At 42.8% G+C, this 15,300-nt stretch overlaps 1 protein-coding gene across 2 annotated transcripts in view; it reads right to left on the bottom strand.

Annotated features, from left to right (window-relative positions):
• Positions 1 to 14,609, bottom strand: part of mpped1 (metallophosphoesterase domain containing 1) — a 101,960-nt gene extending 87,351 nt beyond the window's left edge. Inside the window, exons 1-3 of one of the 2 annotated variants that reach the window (XM_039792315.1) lie at positions 14,523 to 14,609; positions 6,289 to 6,695; positions 3,419 to 3,600 (exon numbers count right to left, since the gene is read on the bottom strand). In XM_039792315.1, the coding sequence (XP_039648249.1) occupies positions 3,419 to 3,600; positions 6,289 to 6,467 (361 nt within the window). In that variant the 5' untranslated portion in view covers positions 6,468 to 6,695; positions 14,523 to 14,609. Of the gene's footprint in view, positions 1 to 3,418; positions 3,601 to 6,288; positions 6,696 to 14,522 lie in introns of those variants that run through there. The other variant, XM_039792316.1, reaches the window with a different exon arrangement.
• Positions 14,610 to 15,300: the final 691 nt, after the last annotated feature.

Here is a 15,300-nt window from a genome sequence, read left to right as displayed (position 1 = left end):
GTTGCAGGGGAGAAGGACAGAGGAGAGGAGGAAGGGACGAAGAGAGGAGAGAGCGACTTCAGAGGCAGCAGCAGGCGCGTTTGGCTCGGCTTATCTTTTCTTTGCCGTCTCTCCCGTTGCCTTTCTCGCCGCTGGAGTGTGGGCTAGCGGATTTGCAGCTTGCGCTCCCTGTAGCTCGCACGTGTGTGTGTGTGTGTGTGTGTGTGTTTGTGTGTGTGTGTGTGAGAAGGGGAAGGACAACAAGTTCTCCCCTTATCTCCCCCTTCTCCTTTCCTCTCCCTCAGAGAAAGACACAAATACACAAAGGCCTGTGCACCCGCTAACAAGCTTCTACCATTCCCGGGGAGGTTTGTGCCAGTGTGGATGACGCCGGCCACAGTGATGATGATAGTGATGATAGCTGGACTGCTCTGCTACCTCCACTGTTGTAGATTTACTGATTCAACAGGTTTTTTTTTTTTTTTGTCACGCTGCTTCGTACGAGGTCACCTCATTCCAGTTTCCAACAGATATCCAGTAGCGATGATAAGACTTTACACTCGCTCCCAACTCGGTACAGAGATAAGACGCTTCCAGTGGAGGCTGGCGACGCAGAAAGTCAAAGAAGAAAAGTCTGAGCTCGGTGAAGTTTCTACGCCTCTGCCTGACAAAAGGAAGTCCGAACACTAAATAACCTGCTCTTTATAGTTACAGTAACAAACCAGAAATATTGTATTCTTATTATTATGACTAAATATCTGATATGCTACCCTTTAATGCTTATTTATATCACATTTCAGTTGTTCAACATACTAATGGGGGTCAAACGTATGTGGACAACCTCTGCTTTGCAACCGGAAAGCTTTGACTTAACTCAAATTCTACTTACTCACCCCCCCCCCCAGGGCTTTCAACTGCATCTCCGTGTCTTTTTTTGTTGCTGTGACATTTGAGTTTAAGGGATGTCAACTGAGCAAACTCCATTCACTGAGTCTTATCGCCTCGCAGATTTCCTTGGATTGGGGTGGCAACTTAACCGTGGTTGCAGTTGGCGCCGTGGTCTTGCTCAACGCCCCACTATGCCCTACTATGCCCCGCAACGCCCTACTATACCCTACTATGCCCCGTAACACCCTGCAACACCCGCTACACCCTGCTATGCGCTACAACCCAGTTTGTGAAATGGTCACGTTATTTAAGCTATTGATACGTGTTCGCAGGGATGTTTTTTCGTGGTGGCCGGCACGGGGATCGCGTCCCGCATGTGGTGTTTTGTTTCCCCGTGCTGGCCACCACGAAAAAAACGACAAAAACGTCCCTGTGAACACGAATCAATAGATTAAAAATAACGTGACCATTTCATGAACTGCCGTGAGACCGTGTTGTGTGCTACCATGCCCCGCAACTCCCAGCTATGCCGTGCTATGCCCTACCATGCCCTGCTGTGCCCTGCTATGCCCTACCATGCCCCGCTATGCCCTACCATGCCCTGCTGCGCCCTGCTATGCCCTACCATGCCCTGCTACGCCCTGCTATGCCCTATCATGCCCCGCTACGCCCTGCTATGCCCTACCATGCCCTGCTACGCCCTGCTATGCCCTACCATGCCCCGCTACGCCCTGCTATGCCCTACCATGCCCCTGTGCCTGCTATGCCCTACCATCCCTATGCCCTACCTGCTCCGTACACCTCTGCTATGCCCTACCATGCCCTGCTATGCCCTGCTATGCCCTACCATGCCCCGCTACGCCCTGCTATGCCCTACCATGCCCTGCTGCGCCCTGCTATGCCCTACCATGCCCCGATATGCCCTACCATGCCCTGCTACGCCCTGCTATGCCCTACCATGCCCTGCTACGCCCTGCTATGCCCTGCATACGTGCCCTGCTACGCCCTGCTATGCCCTACCATGCCCTGCTACGCCCTGCTATGCCCTACCATGCACTGCTGCGCCCCTGCTATGCCCTACCATGCTCCGCTACGCCTTAAACGTAGATTACTGCAGACTGCGGAAAACAGCAGCCGTGCCAGAGCTTCTATACATAGTACACCAGGGAGCGTGCGTACACAGACGTGTTCCACACATGTGCACTAGAAAATAAGATGGCGATCTCATTACAGCAAGAAGAAGAGCTCCTTTGTTTTTTGCATTTGGCTGAACAAGTAAAAATAAATAAACGAACGTGTGCGACCGCTTTACAAAAATAGGACCAGTGATGGGGAATACAGCACAAGCGCACGAAAACAAGCGGCCAGTTTGTTTTTTGCAACAAATGCACATGTTGGTGTGCTTGTAGCGGGCACAGTCACTCAACCACGCAGATGTCTCCACAGGGACATGGACAAATGGACACATTTTACACGGCACAGACCCTCACGGACATGCTAATGCGGCAACAATGAGTTGGCCTTAACAAAGAAAACTGGATATGTAGGGAATGTAGTAAGAGGATGAAAATACATGAAATGTCTGTATCTATAAATAGTGTCAGAAATCTGGCTTGATATAAGACAAATCTAATTAAAAATGTAATGTAAACAATTAATTTGGGATCATCTCCTCCATCATTTAGGCTTCTGAAAACTGAAGAATGAACCTCTCTAGCTGGTTTGTTCCTGCTGTCGGTGTTAAACCATACAGTTATGATCTGGGGTGTCCCTGCAGTCTCTGTCAGAGCTGAGAGGACTGTAACACAAACCAGACTCACACCGCACCACATCACACTTAAAGGACCATACTGCGGGTTTTGCATGTTTAACACAAATCACAGATAGGCCTGTTTTCCAAAGCTAGGCATCCGTTTTTAGTTAGATTTTTTTTTCTTCATTCCTGGCAGCCGTTGGTTTCAATTCATATCAGTAGGTTAGGAAAATCCACTTGAAGAGACCTTCAGTCAACTTCATTCTTTTGTCAAATGTATCATTGTGTGGAAGTTGTAAGCAGAAGACCTTTGAAAACCTCTCCCTTGTGGTGTGTTCAAGGAACCTTTTATTAAAGGTTTGAGTATCAGCTGCCACAAAGCGCTGCATTCATGACCTCTTTATTTAACACAGACGACAAACAATGAGCGGACTGTGAAATCCTGTTGCTTCTTACACCGCTGAATCAAATCTCTGATGTTCTCAGAGCGTCCTTGAACTCATCATGTATGTAATGATCATCAGTAAAGTAAAGTCGATTTTCAACTTGCATTCAAAGTTCTAAGACATACAAAACCACTGATACGGTCCTTTAAATTATAGTGAAAAGCCCTGAGATTCTGAAAACTTCAAAGAATCCTCTCCTATTCAAACTTTCAGCATCGCAGCCACAGTGAGTAAATTTAGCCAGGCACTGACCCTGGCCTTATTATTCAAGTGTCACAAGGGGAACCTAGTTACAGAAAACAGGGCCCTGACCCGCCCTGGATCCAGAGCCACAACTTTCAGAGATGCTGACCTAGCCAATCGTTGAACTTCTTGACCTCAGAGGGCAGTCCCAGCTCAGTGAAGTCTCCGGCGTGGATGAACACGTCTCCGTACGGCATTTGGATGCTGTCGGTGCGGGAGTGAGTGTCCGAGATGCACACAAAGCGGGTGTAGCCCGGCGGCTTGGGCGTGTCGTGGGGCATCGGGTCCACCCTGAACCGGGGGAAAAGAACAACAGAAGACAAGAAAGTTAGGGGAGAGGGGAAGGGAAAAGGGGTCACACTGCGGCTCTTCAACAATGCAGAGGAAAGAGACACAGCACTGTACGCAAAGTCTCTCTGGTAGACAAGAGGAAGACAATGAAAGAAGTTTGAATTAGTATCCAGCAGAAAATCATCCCCACAGACTCAGAGGCAGAGGCGGAAACAAGAGACGTAGCGAGAGGCCACAATAAAAGCGTGGCGCTGAGAGAGACAGAAAGAGAAATGTGCAGAGATAGAAAAAGAATAAAAGCACAGATATAGAAAAAGAGTAGAGTCCTGTGGGATTTCCAGCGAGTGTGCAGATCCACACGGTCTCCAGGGGGAAAGAGGGGAGCTGGTGAATAACCGTGGCCCACTTTAGTGAGCTCTCCTCCAGGTACGATTACACCCAGCCCTGCCTCCTCCTTCCACTCTGCCTCCTCTGCACCCCACCACAAGAGAGAAAGAGAGACGAGTGGAAGTGGGAAAGGAGATATATGCATCCATGTGGGACAGCCGATAGGAAGTGCGAGTCACACAGTAATGAAATACAGATGAGGGTTCATGAAAAATGTTTCATCTCTCTATTGAGTATACGGAAATGTAAGGAAATGTTACGTGATGCTTCACGGAGCTACGGAGGGAACTTTTTCTTAGCATCAATATAGCAGTGTTCAAAAGACCGTTTCATCGGTGGTATAAACTACACTCAACTAAAGTTGAAAATAAAACTAAAGCTGAACTTGTGGAAGTCAGAGAAGGCCAACAGCTGCGTTGCCGGAAATGCCCTCAAAACTGTGTTAATACAAGCCAGGTAAACAACATTGAAGGTGTATAAATTATATGTAGCCTACTATAATGCCTCACTTGGTAAACTATGATAGTTATGACATATTTCCACAATTGACTCCATTAGTACAGTGGAGGTCATACTCACCACTCTAGTGTCGCTTTTCCTCAGAAATACTGTTCATTTATTCACAAATTCATTTCAGTTGCCTCTACTTTGCCGGGTTTTTTTGTTCAGAGTTAAGGGTATAGTAAGTGATGTCCCACTCCATCGGGGGGGAAAGCAATAGTGATCCATTTAGTAACTCAAAACAGCATTTCTGAGCAGTAGAGAGTGAGTATGACATGACTCTTATTGTAATGATGGAATCAGTGCTGTGGAAATATACACGCTATATGCTTTTATATCCTTTATTATTAATAAAACAGCAGGTAAACACAGAGGAAGTGTTGAGTTTGCAATAACAGCAAACAGCGGCCACGGCTAATTAAAACAAGAGCAGAACCAGAAACAGGCAGGCGTCTTGCTAAAATAGAATATGACAACATATAGAAATGTAACAAGAAAATTAGAGGTTGACGCCTCCCTCTAACAACATCCATGAACTGACTACAGCTGGGAGCTTCTTGTGTTGGTGTTTCCAACACGATCAGATTGTTATTTCGTTTCATTTCAAAATGACATCACCATAGTGTCAAGTCCAGAAATCCATTTTTACAAATGCTGCTGTAACAATGGCATTTTATTTTTTTCTGCATGTGTACAGGTTTAATAATTAAGATACAAGGTGTTAGTTAGTGAGCTTTAGAGGTGTTTCTTGCTGTATTTAAAAAAAAAACTTTAGACAGAGCGAGGCCAGCTGTTTCCCCCTGCTCCTAGTCTTTATGCTTAGCTAATCTAACCACGTCCTGACTCCAGCTCCATTCTTAATGAATCATCTCTCTTATGGAAAGAAAGTCAAAAAAGCTTATTTCCTTAAACACCAAAACACTTTTTTAATGCATAATAATAATTTCTGGTTTGAATCTCAAAAACATTATATATTAATTATATTATATTGGATTTATTTAGGACATTTAGCAACAAAACAATGTTACATAAAAGACAAAATAAGTAAAAACGACATGCAAAGGAAAACCAGAAAACCCCTCAAGGGGCTTGGCATGTTGGGTTCCCAAAAATAAGTCGACGAAAGGTATAGCACATAGAAAATAAAAACATAAAAAACATAGTCTATAACAAAGGGATGGAACAAAGGAACTTAAATGCTCTGCTACGCCCTGCTATGCCCTGCTATGCCCAGCTATGCCCTGCTATGCCCTGCTATGCCCAGCTATGCCCTGCTATGCCCTACTATGCCCTGCTATGCCCTGCTACGCCCTTCTATGCCCTACTATGCCCTGCTACGCCCCTGCTATGCCCTACTATACCCTGCTACGCCTTGCACTGCTACAACTATTAATTTCTAGTCATAGTTCCATTATCTTTATTGTTACTATAATTGCCACTGTAATTCATACCAACTGCTATAAATATTATGAATCATATTTCTCTACATCTGTATCAGTGTCTCTGTGCCCCGGCAGCGCCCACCAAGTGCCCGAGTCTGTCCGAGGTTTCTGCCTAAAAGTAAGTTTTTCCTTGCCACTGTTGCATTAACTGCTTGCTCTTGGGGGTGGGGGTTGTTGGATCTTTGTAAATCATAGAGTGTGGTCTAGACTTACTCTATCTCTATGTAAAGTGTCTTGAGATAACTCTTGTTATGATTTGATACTATCAATAAAATTGAATTGAATTGAATGAGGAAAGAAAATAAAGAATGAAGAAAGAGAGAAAAGTAATCCTAAAAAACCCCAATATTGGACTCACATGTGGACGTGTGGTGGCTGGAAGCGTCCCTGGTTGATGTTGTAGAAGGTGAAGGCCTGAGTGGGGTTGGTGCTGTATTCGTCTACCTCCACCGCTGTCCTGTTGCCTCGCTGGGCTTGCGCCTGAGCCTGCGACTGCTGCCGTCTCGCTGCCATGATCTCTGACAGGGTGAAGGCCATGACACTGGGACTGGAGCGGATCAGAGCGGATCAGAGCGGCTGGACCAGCGCGAGGTGTCGGGTTGGGATGTTTAGCTGCTTGTGGTTTTTCGCTTTAGATTCAGGCCTGAGGAGAGGCTGCTGCTGGGAGGCTGCTGACAGGCTCTAACCCTCGCTGAGCCAACAGTCACAGCGATCACCTCCTCCCTCCTCCTCTTCTTCTTCTTCTTCTCTGCAGCTCCTCCGCACCTGAGAGGAACACAACAGAGCACGGCTAATATGAAGAGCGTGTTGGCAATTCAGATTAGTGTTGAAACGATGACTTGACTTGAACACAAATTTGCCAAAAAAAAAAATGATTTCACAGTTTAAGCCATATATCAAGCCAAATATTTATTGTTTCAGCTTCATAAATTGGAAGATTTGATGCTTTATTTATTTGATATCATTGTCAATTGAATATTTTGGAGTTTTGGACTGTTGTCACCTTGTCTGGCAACAAAATCTAAACTAAGGTATGAAATATTAGAGAGAACAGGTTCCAAAACCTCTGATTTCTAAAAATCATTTAGGTCTGACATCATCTATTGACTTTGTAACTAAGGAGAAATGTGAATAATTGCGTTACAGGTCGATTTAAGGTGTCTGCCCCTACATATTTTGCCTGCGCCCCTTTAATTTTCTGTTAGGGGCCACAGTGCTCCTAGTAATTTGTTGCACAAACAATGCTTGCTCTTGGGGGAATTGTTTGGTCTTTGTAAATTATTGAGTGTGGTTTAGACCAAGAGTCTGGGTCTGTCCCAGGTTTCTCCCTAAAAGGAAGTTTTGCCTCACCACTGTCGCACTAACTGCTTGCTCTTGTGGGAATTACTGGAATTGTTGGGTCTTTGTAAATTATAGAGTGTGGTCTAGACCTACTATCTGTAAAGTGTCTCGAGATAACTCTTTCTATGAGTTGATAATATAAATAAAATTGAATTGAATAGTTAAACAAAGTCTTAGTCTGGACCTGTGTTTTCTTAATTTGCAGGGCCACCGTAGTCTGTGTGTAAGGTAACCTAAAGACATGACAACACTCACTTCTTATCTATTAGTGGAAACTACGAGATACTATTTATGTAGTGACTTTTGTTCACTGCAGCAAATTGTTTCCACACATGCATTTACAATTGTAAAAGGATCAACCATATCAAAAAGTAAACCCAGATTTAGTTGGAATTAAAAAATGTAGTGGTCACTACTTATTCTTTCATGTTTTGTGTAAAACCATATTCATTACTAAATCACATAAATTGTTTGTAATAATCAGCTTAAGTATGCAGTGCACATATTCATATTTAGCAGAGATAACTAAGGATGATAAGTTTCTGTATGGGAGGGGCGGGGTCATTGGAACCATTCTTGGCTGAAGTGGTGCAAAGGCTCATGGGAAAAAAAACATGTTCTGAACGGTTTCTGTCCTAGTTAAAGTGTGTTTTAATAATGTTCTGTTAATGTTTTGGGTGTGCATTTATGTTATCTTGATTTTAGTTTTGTATGGCTGATTTAGTCTTCATGTTTGTCTTCATTTATTGTTGCACCATGACCGAGACCCGGGGGTGGGTGGGGGGAGTACTGAAGGGGTCTGGGAAGTGACATAACTTAGGTCCTATAGATAGGAAATCTGTGATGTCTCCTGATTGAAATGTCTTCTACAGACTATATTGGAAATTGCAATTTGTGCATTGTTATATTTTCTGTTTTACTGGAATTAATGTATAGAGTACATTGTTCTTAAAATCAGGCTGTCATAAGGAAAAGAACATATTTAGAACAATTCTTTCTGTAGTTTCGATAAGTCTAGCTGTGTCTACTATAGTAAACTTGATTTGTCTACTGCATCAACTTAACACTCTGTGGTAATACAACTTGACCTGTTAAGTGTCACATTGTGTTAAAACTTAAACGGTTTAAGGCCAATGGTTTCCACGCAAATTTCTAGTAAAGTCAACTAATTTGGGAGAACAGTGTATGTCACTATAAACTATACAAATCTGCCAAAGTAAAAGAAACTGATAAAAGTGCCAAACATGTTCATACAGGCATTAAAATATAGCATTTTCAAATTCAAAGATGTTAATTATCAATATATCAAATCAATGAGACCACAAAAAGAACATCCATCTTACATGGAGGTTTATAAGGGACCTCCCCAACAACAACAACAACCTGAAAAACAGTTATTCATGCAGCCTGAGAACACTGTAAAAGGGGCTTAGTTGTATCAACTTAAAATAACGAGTAAACTAGTTGCATTAATTATTTTGAGTTTGAACAACTCTTTCTAACCCTAACCCTAACGATAAAAGTTCAGGGTACAAACTAATTCCCAAGTTTTTATAACAACTAATATCAACTGGGAACTTGCAATAACAATAGTCAGAACAACTCAATGTTTTTTGTTTTGTTAACACAAAATGTATTGCTGACAAAAACTGAAAAATCTTTTTTACAGTGAAGGAAACCCTTGATTTTAGAAGGGTGTGCAAACACCAGTATGCTTTGTTGCCAAAGCATTCTATTAAATGATAGAACTGTTGTGATTTTAAAAGCTTACAGGCGACTTCTGCATCCCTCGCAGCTTCCATAGTACTTACTGTAGTAAATCTGATATTCACAGCTAACAGAACCACACAAGCAGCCGGAGCACAACATTTTCCCCTTGAATAGGTAGCTTAATGAAAAAACGGATGTTATGCAGAATGTTAGTCAGGTTGCAAATTGTAGCTCAAGAGCTCGAATGATTTATTATTTGCAAATGTCCTGTAGTCTTTGCTCTTGGAAATGTTTCTTGTTGTTCATTTAAATGCCGTTGTGTACAGTATGTTCTTTATTTTGCTCTAGAGATATGAAATAATACACCGAATTGATAAAATCCTTTAAATTCCCCGTCCTTGGTGTGTGAGGCCTGCACGTTTTGTGTCGCCCATTAAGAATGGATTCAGCTGCGCGGCTCATTTTCAGGGGATGTGGCGGCTGCTGAGAGTCGCTGAGATAACGGCGATGCTGGAGACGGAGGTGATAATTTGGGGACAGGCAGCTTTTGGCAAAGTCCGCCTGGACCGCCATGCGATGTCGCCTTGCCATCTCGAATTCCTCCTTCACTGCAGCCTCACACGCTGACAGCGCACTGACGTGACGGATACACACTTCACACTTCACACCGCGGTTGTTTTGTCACGGGCAAATCCCAGCATGCTCGGTGAATGTGTTTCAGGAGTGCATACATTGCATGTGTGTGTTGCTGATGGTTGATGTGTACGCAGGCGTGTGCGTGCACCCTGAAATGTGTTTCTGTCATGAATGTGACAGCCCCTCACACTGCCAGTGTGAGACAGAAAGATGCATTAGCAGATGCTGCGGGATTATAACACTTTGGGGCCCAAATGCAGTTTTCTGGATCATGTAGGCTGCACAGGACAACTGAAAATTCAGCTCACAAACATTAACAGCATCCTTTGTCCACTCTTAACTCTAATTTTAATTTCAATTCCTTATACGTGTCAGATAACTCCACCTGGAGTGTTTATACCAACAAAGTCAGCTCCGACTACAGTTGTGCTTTGATATCATTTTTATTAAATCAGAATAATTTGTATTCTATCATTTATTAAAATTCAGCTTTCAACAGTTTTAAATAACTAAGACTAAGAGTCCATTGAAATCTCTACTTGCCATATGAAAATATGGCATTACAGATATACCCTGCCTAAAGCGACTTACAGTCATGTGAAAAAATTAGGACACCCATGCTAAAGTTGACTAAAAAGGAATACAAAAATCATCTTTTGGAAATTGATCTTAATGCCTTAATTAAAAAGATTAGGAAAAATCCAACCTTTAAGGACACCAATTTTCTTTGTGAATGAATAATGTATCGTAAATAAATAAATGTTCTTCCTTAAAATACAGGACTAAATACAGGGAGAGACAAAATGAAAAGACGGCACAATGTGACGGCACTAGAACAGTGACAGTTTGTTTTGGCATTGGAAATAAAATTTGGCATTGAAAAAGGAAACATTGGCACTGAAAGAAATTCCACTGAAAAATAAAACACAGCCATTGAAATTTATTTCATTTTATTTAGATTTTCTTTTTTTTTATTCTGATGTGATTTTCAATCACGTCTTCTGATTGTTTTTTCTTCAAGTCATTCTTTCAGTTCAGTCCGTTTTTACGCTGATAGTTTTTTTTTTTACAGTTTCAACTTTCTATCACCGTTTTGGCATGGAGGGGTGGGGTTGCGGGGGCGGAGCAAGGAGAGTTGTGATTTACATATAATGTGCCTACTTGAGGAGAGAATGTCAGTCTTCTGGTCTGGACCCACAGCCCGCTCCTCTGGCATCACCACACAACTAGCATTCCATTCCTGGCATTGGTTTCATCTAGTGGTTAAATCCACATGGATAACCAGCCTGTTCTCATGAACCATTCGTTCAAAAAGCTACAGAAAGTTAAGCACTGTAATTCGTAAGCATTCCAGGATGGGTGCGCGTTAAAACACAGGATTTTAAAGCCAGAGAGCGGAGTTCACTTCCCGTTGAAAACTATAGACTTTCACCCAGGAAAAGCGTGTTCCTTGGGAATGTTTTAAACCAAATCACGATCTTTTTCCTAATCTTAACCAGTCATTTTGGTGCCTAATCTTAATTTTCGTTCCGGCAAAACACCTGTATTCTGTTGACTAAATTTAACCGTAATATCAGCCAAAACGAGCGGCAGCTCGCGGTGCTCTGTACCCGTCTCAAAGTCACCCATTTTCGACTAAACACATCAACTAACTGCCGCTGATACGACCGAGCTGTGACAGAGCTCTGTAGCAGCTTAAACAACTAGCAACTGCGTTGGGATGACTAACTAACTGCCTACATGCAGCGCTGAGCTATCATTTTCTTGGTTGCAGTCGAGCCGGCTAACCAAACTTTCTTTTGTCTCCCAAGCAGATGTAATTTAGAGTTGTTATTAAGTAACAAAACGATCAGGTCAGTAAGAATTCGACATCCTATCACATCAGATATAATTGATGTTTTTTTATTCTAAAAATCATGCACCTGTTCACACTCCCAGACCATGTGCAGGAAAGTTCCAGTTTGTTCAGGTTGACAGAACGTGCAATAGGGAGTAGGAATGGCCTTAGAGACGTATCTGAAACAAATGATTTTTAAGGCAAAATATTGCTTAAAAACAATATAATCTTCTTTGTCATGTTGCTCAGCGATGGTAAATGATCTGAAGTCTATAATTTGAGAACGTTTAGAGTCATCAATGTTTGCGCTTAGGTGTAGGTATGTTAATATGAGGATCATTTCTGATGAGGAGCCAAAATGCTTGTGTGGACAGAGATCGTTTTTGTTACCAAATGCTGCTTGGAAATTAAAACGTAGTAGGGTGGATGTAGCCTTAGTCTCTATAATTGTATACAACACATTAACAATATCATCTATCTGATTATCTTAATGTTTTACTGACATATACTGTATGTACATTTCATTTATAATTTTACCTGAGAATCACATTTTACTGTATTTTTAAGTATGCTGTTATAAAGACTGGTATTTTGACCATCTTCGACATGCATTACAAAACAAAGAATGGTCATGAGTCTACACACGCTTCGTGTTCTTTAAAGAGCAAGTTACACTTTACAGTACTATATTCATGGTAAATAAATATATCCCCTTTATTTTAAGTAAGAGACTATTTCATATATTCATAAGCTTTCAGTCATACTTTCCTCAGCCATATCCCCTGGTAACATTATTCTCTTTTCTGTGATATCGTCAGTGGAGTGAAAAAGTTGCCTTAGTTGTAAAGTATAGATCATAATTTGAAGAGTAAAGTACTACAACAAACTCAATTGATTACTTGATGCTTAAAATAGACAGAGCACATCATCCAGATGTCTGTACCATGTCAGAATTCTGGAATGAACGTGAATTTTTTGTCATAACAAGACCGTGCACAAAGGAGCCGACATAAAGATTTGCACCCTTGTGCCATTTAGATGTAGAATGAACTCACCAATGAATGTTGAAATAAATCAAATTACAGAGATGCGTCACAATCAGAATCATTACTTTTCAAGTCTCGAAATAAAACATGGAAAAATGTTATCTACTTTCATATGCATTTCTGCGTTTCCTAATGTGCAAACACTCTGGAAGTTCGATCATGGTACACACTGCCGCAAGATATGATCCAAGACACTACACAGACTTTATGGACAATGATGTTTTCAGATGGACTGAGACACTGAGTTCAACTCTGCAGTTAATGACAGTCAAGTCAAGAGAAGAGAAGAGAAGAGAAGAGAAGAGAAGAGAAGAGAAGAGAAGAGAAGAGAAGAGCAGCTCAATTAATCGCAATTTTATCGAAATCGCAAAATCGACTAGTGCAATATCCAAAGCGCACAGTGTGTGTGTGTGTGTGTGGGGGGGGGGGCAAGAAGAGAAGAGAAATCAAAAGAAAAAAAAAGAAGAGAAAAGAGGAGGAACAAAGCCCCTGGCAGCAGCAATATGGACCAGAACAGTCCCACAGATAAAGATACAGCAGAGAGAGTCCTGTCCTGTCCTGTCCTGTACTGTACTGTACTGTACTGTACTGTCCTGTACTGTACTGTACTGTACTGTACTGTACTGTACTGAGCTGTCCTGTCCTGTCCTCTACTATACTATACTGTCCTGTCCTGTCCTGTACTGTAGCCTACTGTCTTTCCTGTCCTGTCCTGTCCTGTCCTGTACTGTACTGTACTGTACTGTACTGTACTGTACTACTGTCCTGTCCTGTCCGGTACTGTACTGTACTGTACTGTCCTGTCCTACTGTCCTGTCCGGTACTGTACTGTACTGTACTGTACTGTACTACTGTCCTGTCCGGTACTGTACTGTACTGTACTGTACTGTACTGTACTGTACTGTACTGTACTGTACTGTACTACTGTACTGTACTGTATGTTAGATGTTGGTGAGGCTCTGGAGTGATTGATAAAAAACAGAAGAGAGGCTGTCTGATTGCGGCTCTCTCCTCTGGGCACATCCTCCTGTTTAACAAGCGGCCGGTCACATCAGACCGTGTGGTAATCTCCTCTGCTTATTCGCTCGTTTTGCTCCATATGGACACACGCAGAAAATGAACGTGCATCAGAGTGTGCTGCTGTATTACAGTATCTGTTTCATGCACAGCCTGGAGATCTTAAGCGTGCGCTGGTCTGACGGGAGCCGTAGCGCTATGAAATGTTGAGTTCAGAATCTATGAGGAAAATTCCATCTCGATAAAAAAAAAGAGAGCCAAGATGGAAAATTATGGAAGAATGAAATCAACAGATTTTTTTTTTCTCTCTCTCTCTCTCTCTCTGCAATATGCCATTTATAACTAACTATCCCTTTCATCTATAATTCATCCTGTATTCACTTCCACACTACTTTCATTTAGTTTCAATGAATTAGTTTGCTGGCAAAATTTGGCAAACCTTAATTAAAATGAGACATTAAATCCTTTTTAGCTGAATTATCAAAGTGCTCTGTGAATTATCAGCTTCGCGCACATTTTGCAGCAGTTTCCCTGCGCTCCGAAGATTCTGCATCCTGCGCTCTGTTTGACTGAACTACGATCAAACTTTGGTCCCACCGGCTGCTGCACCAACTGTCTCTTTCTGTTCGGAAGCTCCAGTAAACCTCTCCAGCCCTGAGCTGTGCTCCGGAGACTTTGCCCTTTCGATGCGCTCTTACTGAAATCTGATCTAACATAAAAGCGTTCCGGTGAGACCTGCTAGAAAGCGTTATATCTGGGAGGGTGAATGCATGCCTTTATTAAACTCCAAGCTACTCAGGCCACCGCAGAATCCCCCTCACATGTGAGGGGAAAAAAACCAAGACACTCGGATGAGGGTCCCGAGCCCAGATTAACCCCGGGGAAGACGCAGCGCTACGAGGGTTCAATGCAGGTCTCTGCTCCGGTCTCGCATGCATACTTAAAATGACACCTCTGCACAAAAAAAAAATGCACCTAGAAGATAATGAAGAGGAATCAACCTACCGGCTCCTGTGGTCCGCTGCTCAGGGATGATGTGGAGAGAGGACGGTGTGTGCGCTCAGAGAGACGCGCTGGTCAGTTTGAATGCGCAGGCTTCCCCGTGGTGCACCGCTGGAGAAATCCGTTTCTCTCTCTCTCTCTCTCTCTCTCTCTCTCTCTCTCTCTCTCTCTCTCTCTCTCTCTCTCTCTCTCTCTCTCATCAGTCCTGCCCACCGTGTTTCCCGGTGAGCGGTACAATGAGGAGGGAGGACCGAGAGCTGCTGCGCGGCTCCACAGGGCTCATCCCCGGTCACACAGCGACAGAGAAAGGCTCCCACTGGGGCCACCAGGGCCGTGACCAGGGGTTTATAAATACTGAGGTTCAAGGGCGTAGGTTTTATTTCAACACTGGTGGCGGACACACACACACACACACACACACACACACACACACACACACACACACACACACACACACACACACACATATAATAACGGTGGTGTCTGGGGGTCCTCCCCCATAACATTTTCAGCGTCAAACACTTCATGTCCTGCATTCTAGTGAATTTTTATGCTTTTTTAATATTTTTTATTAAGTTAAGCCAGAAGTTGCAGTTTCAATCTACATACATCTTTTTGTTTTGAGCTGCACAAGGGCATGTGGGGGGCATATCCCCTGCACCCCTCCCCTTCAAATATTTGAGTTGTGGTCTTTCACATGTTTATTCATTCTACTGATCGAATATGTTTTCTGTTCATTTAATCTTCCAACATGATGATTTAGATGCGCTTTCAAAGCCGT

Source organism: Perca fluviatilis, chromosome 23 (assembly GCF_010015445.1).
Source record: "Perca fluviatilis chromosome 23, GENO_Pfluv_1.0, whole genome shotgun sequence".
In the NCBI taxonomy this organism is placed as follows: Eukaryota; Metazoa; Chordata; class Actinopteri; order Perciformes; family Percidae; genus Perca; species Perca fluviatilis.
This window is presented reverse-complemented; position numbering and strand designations above follow the sequence as displayed.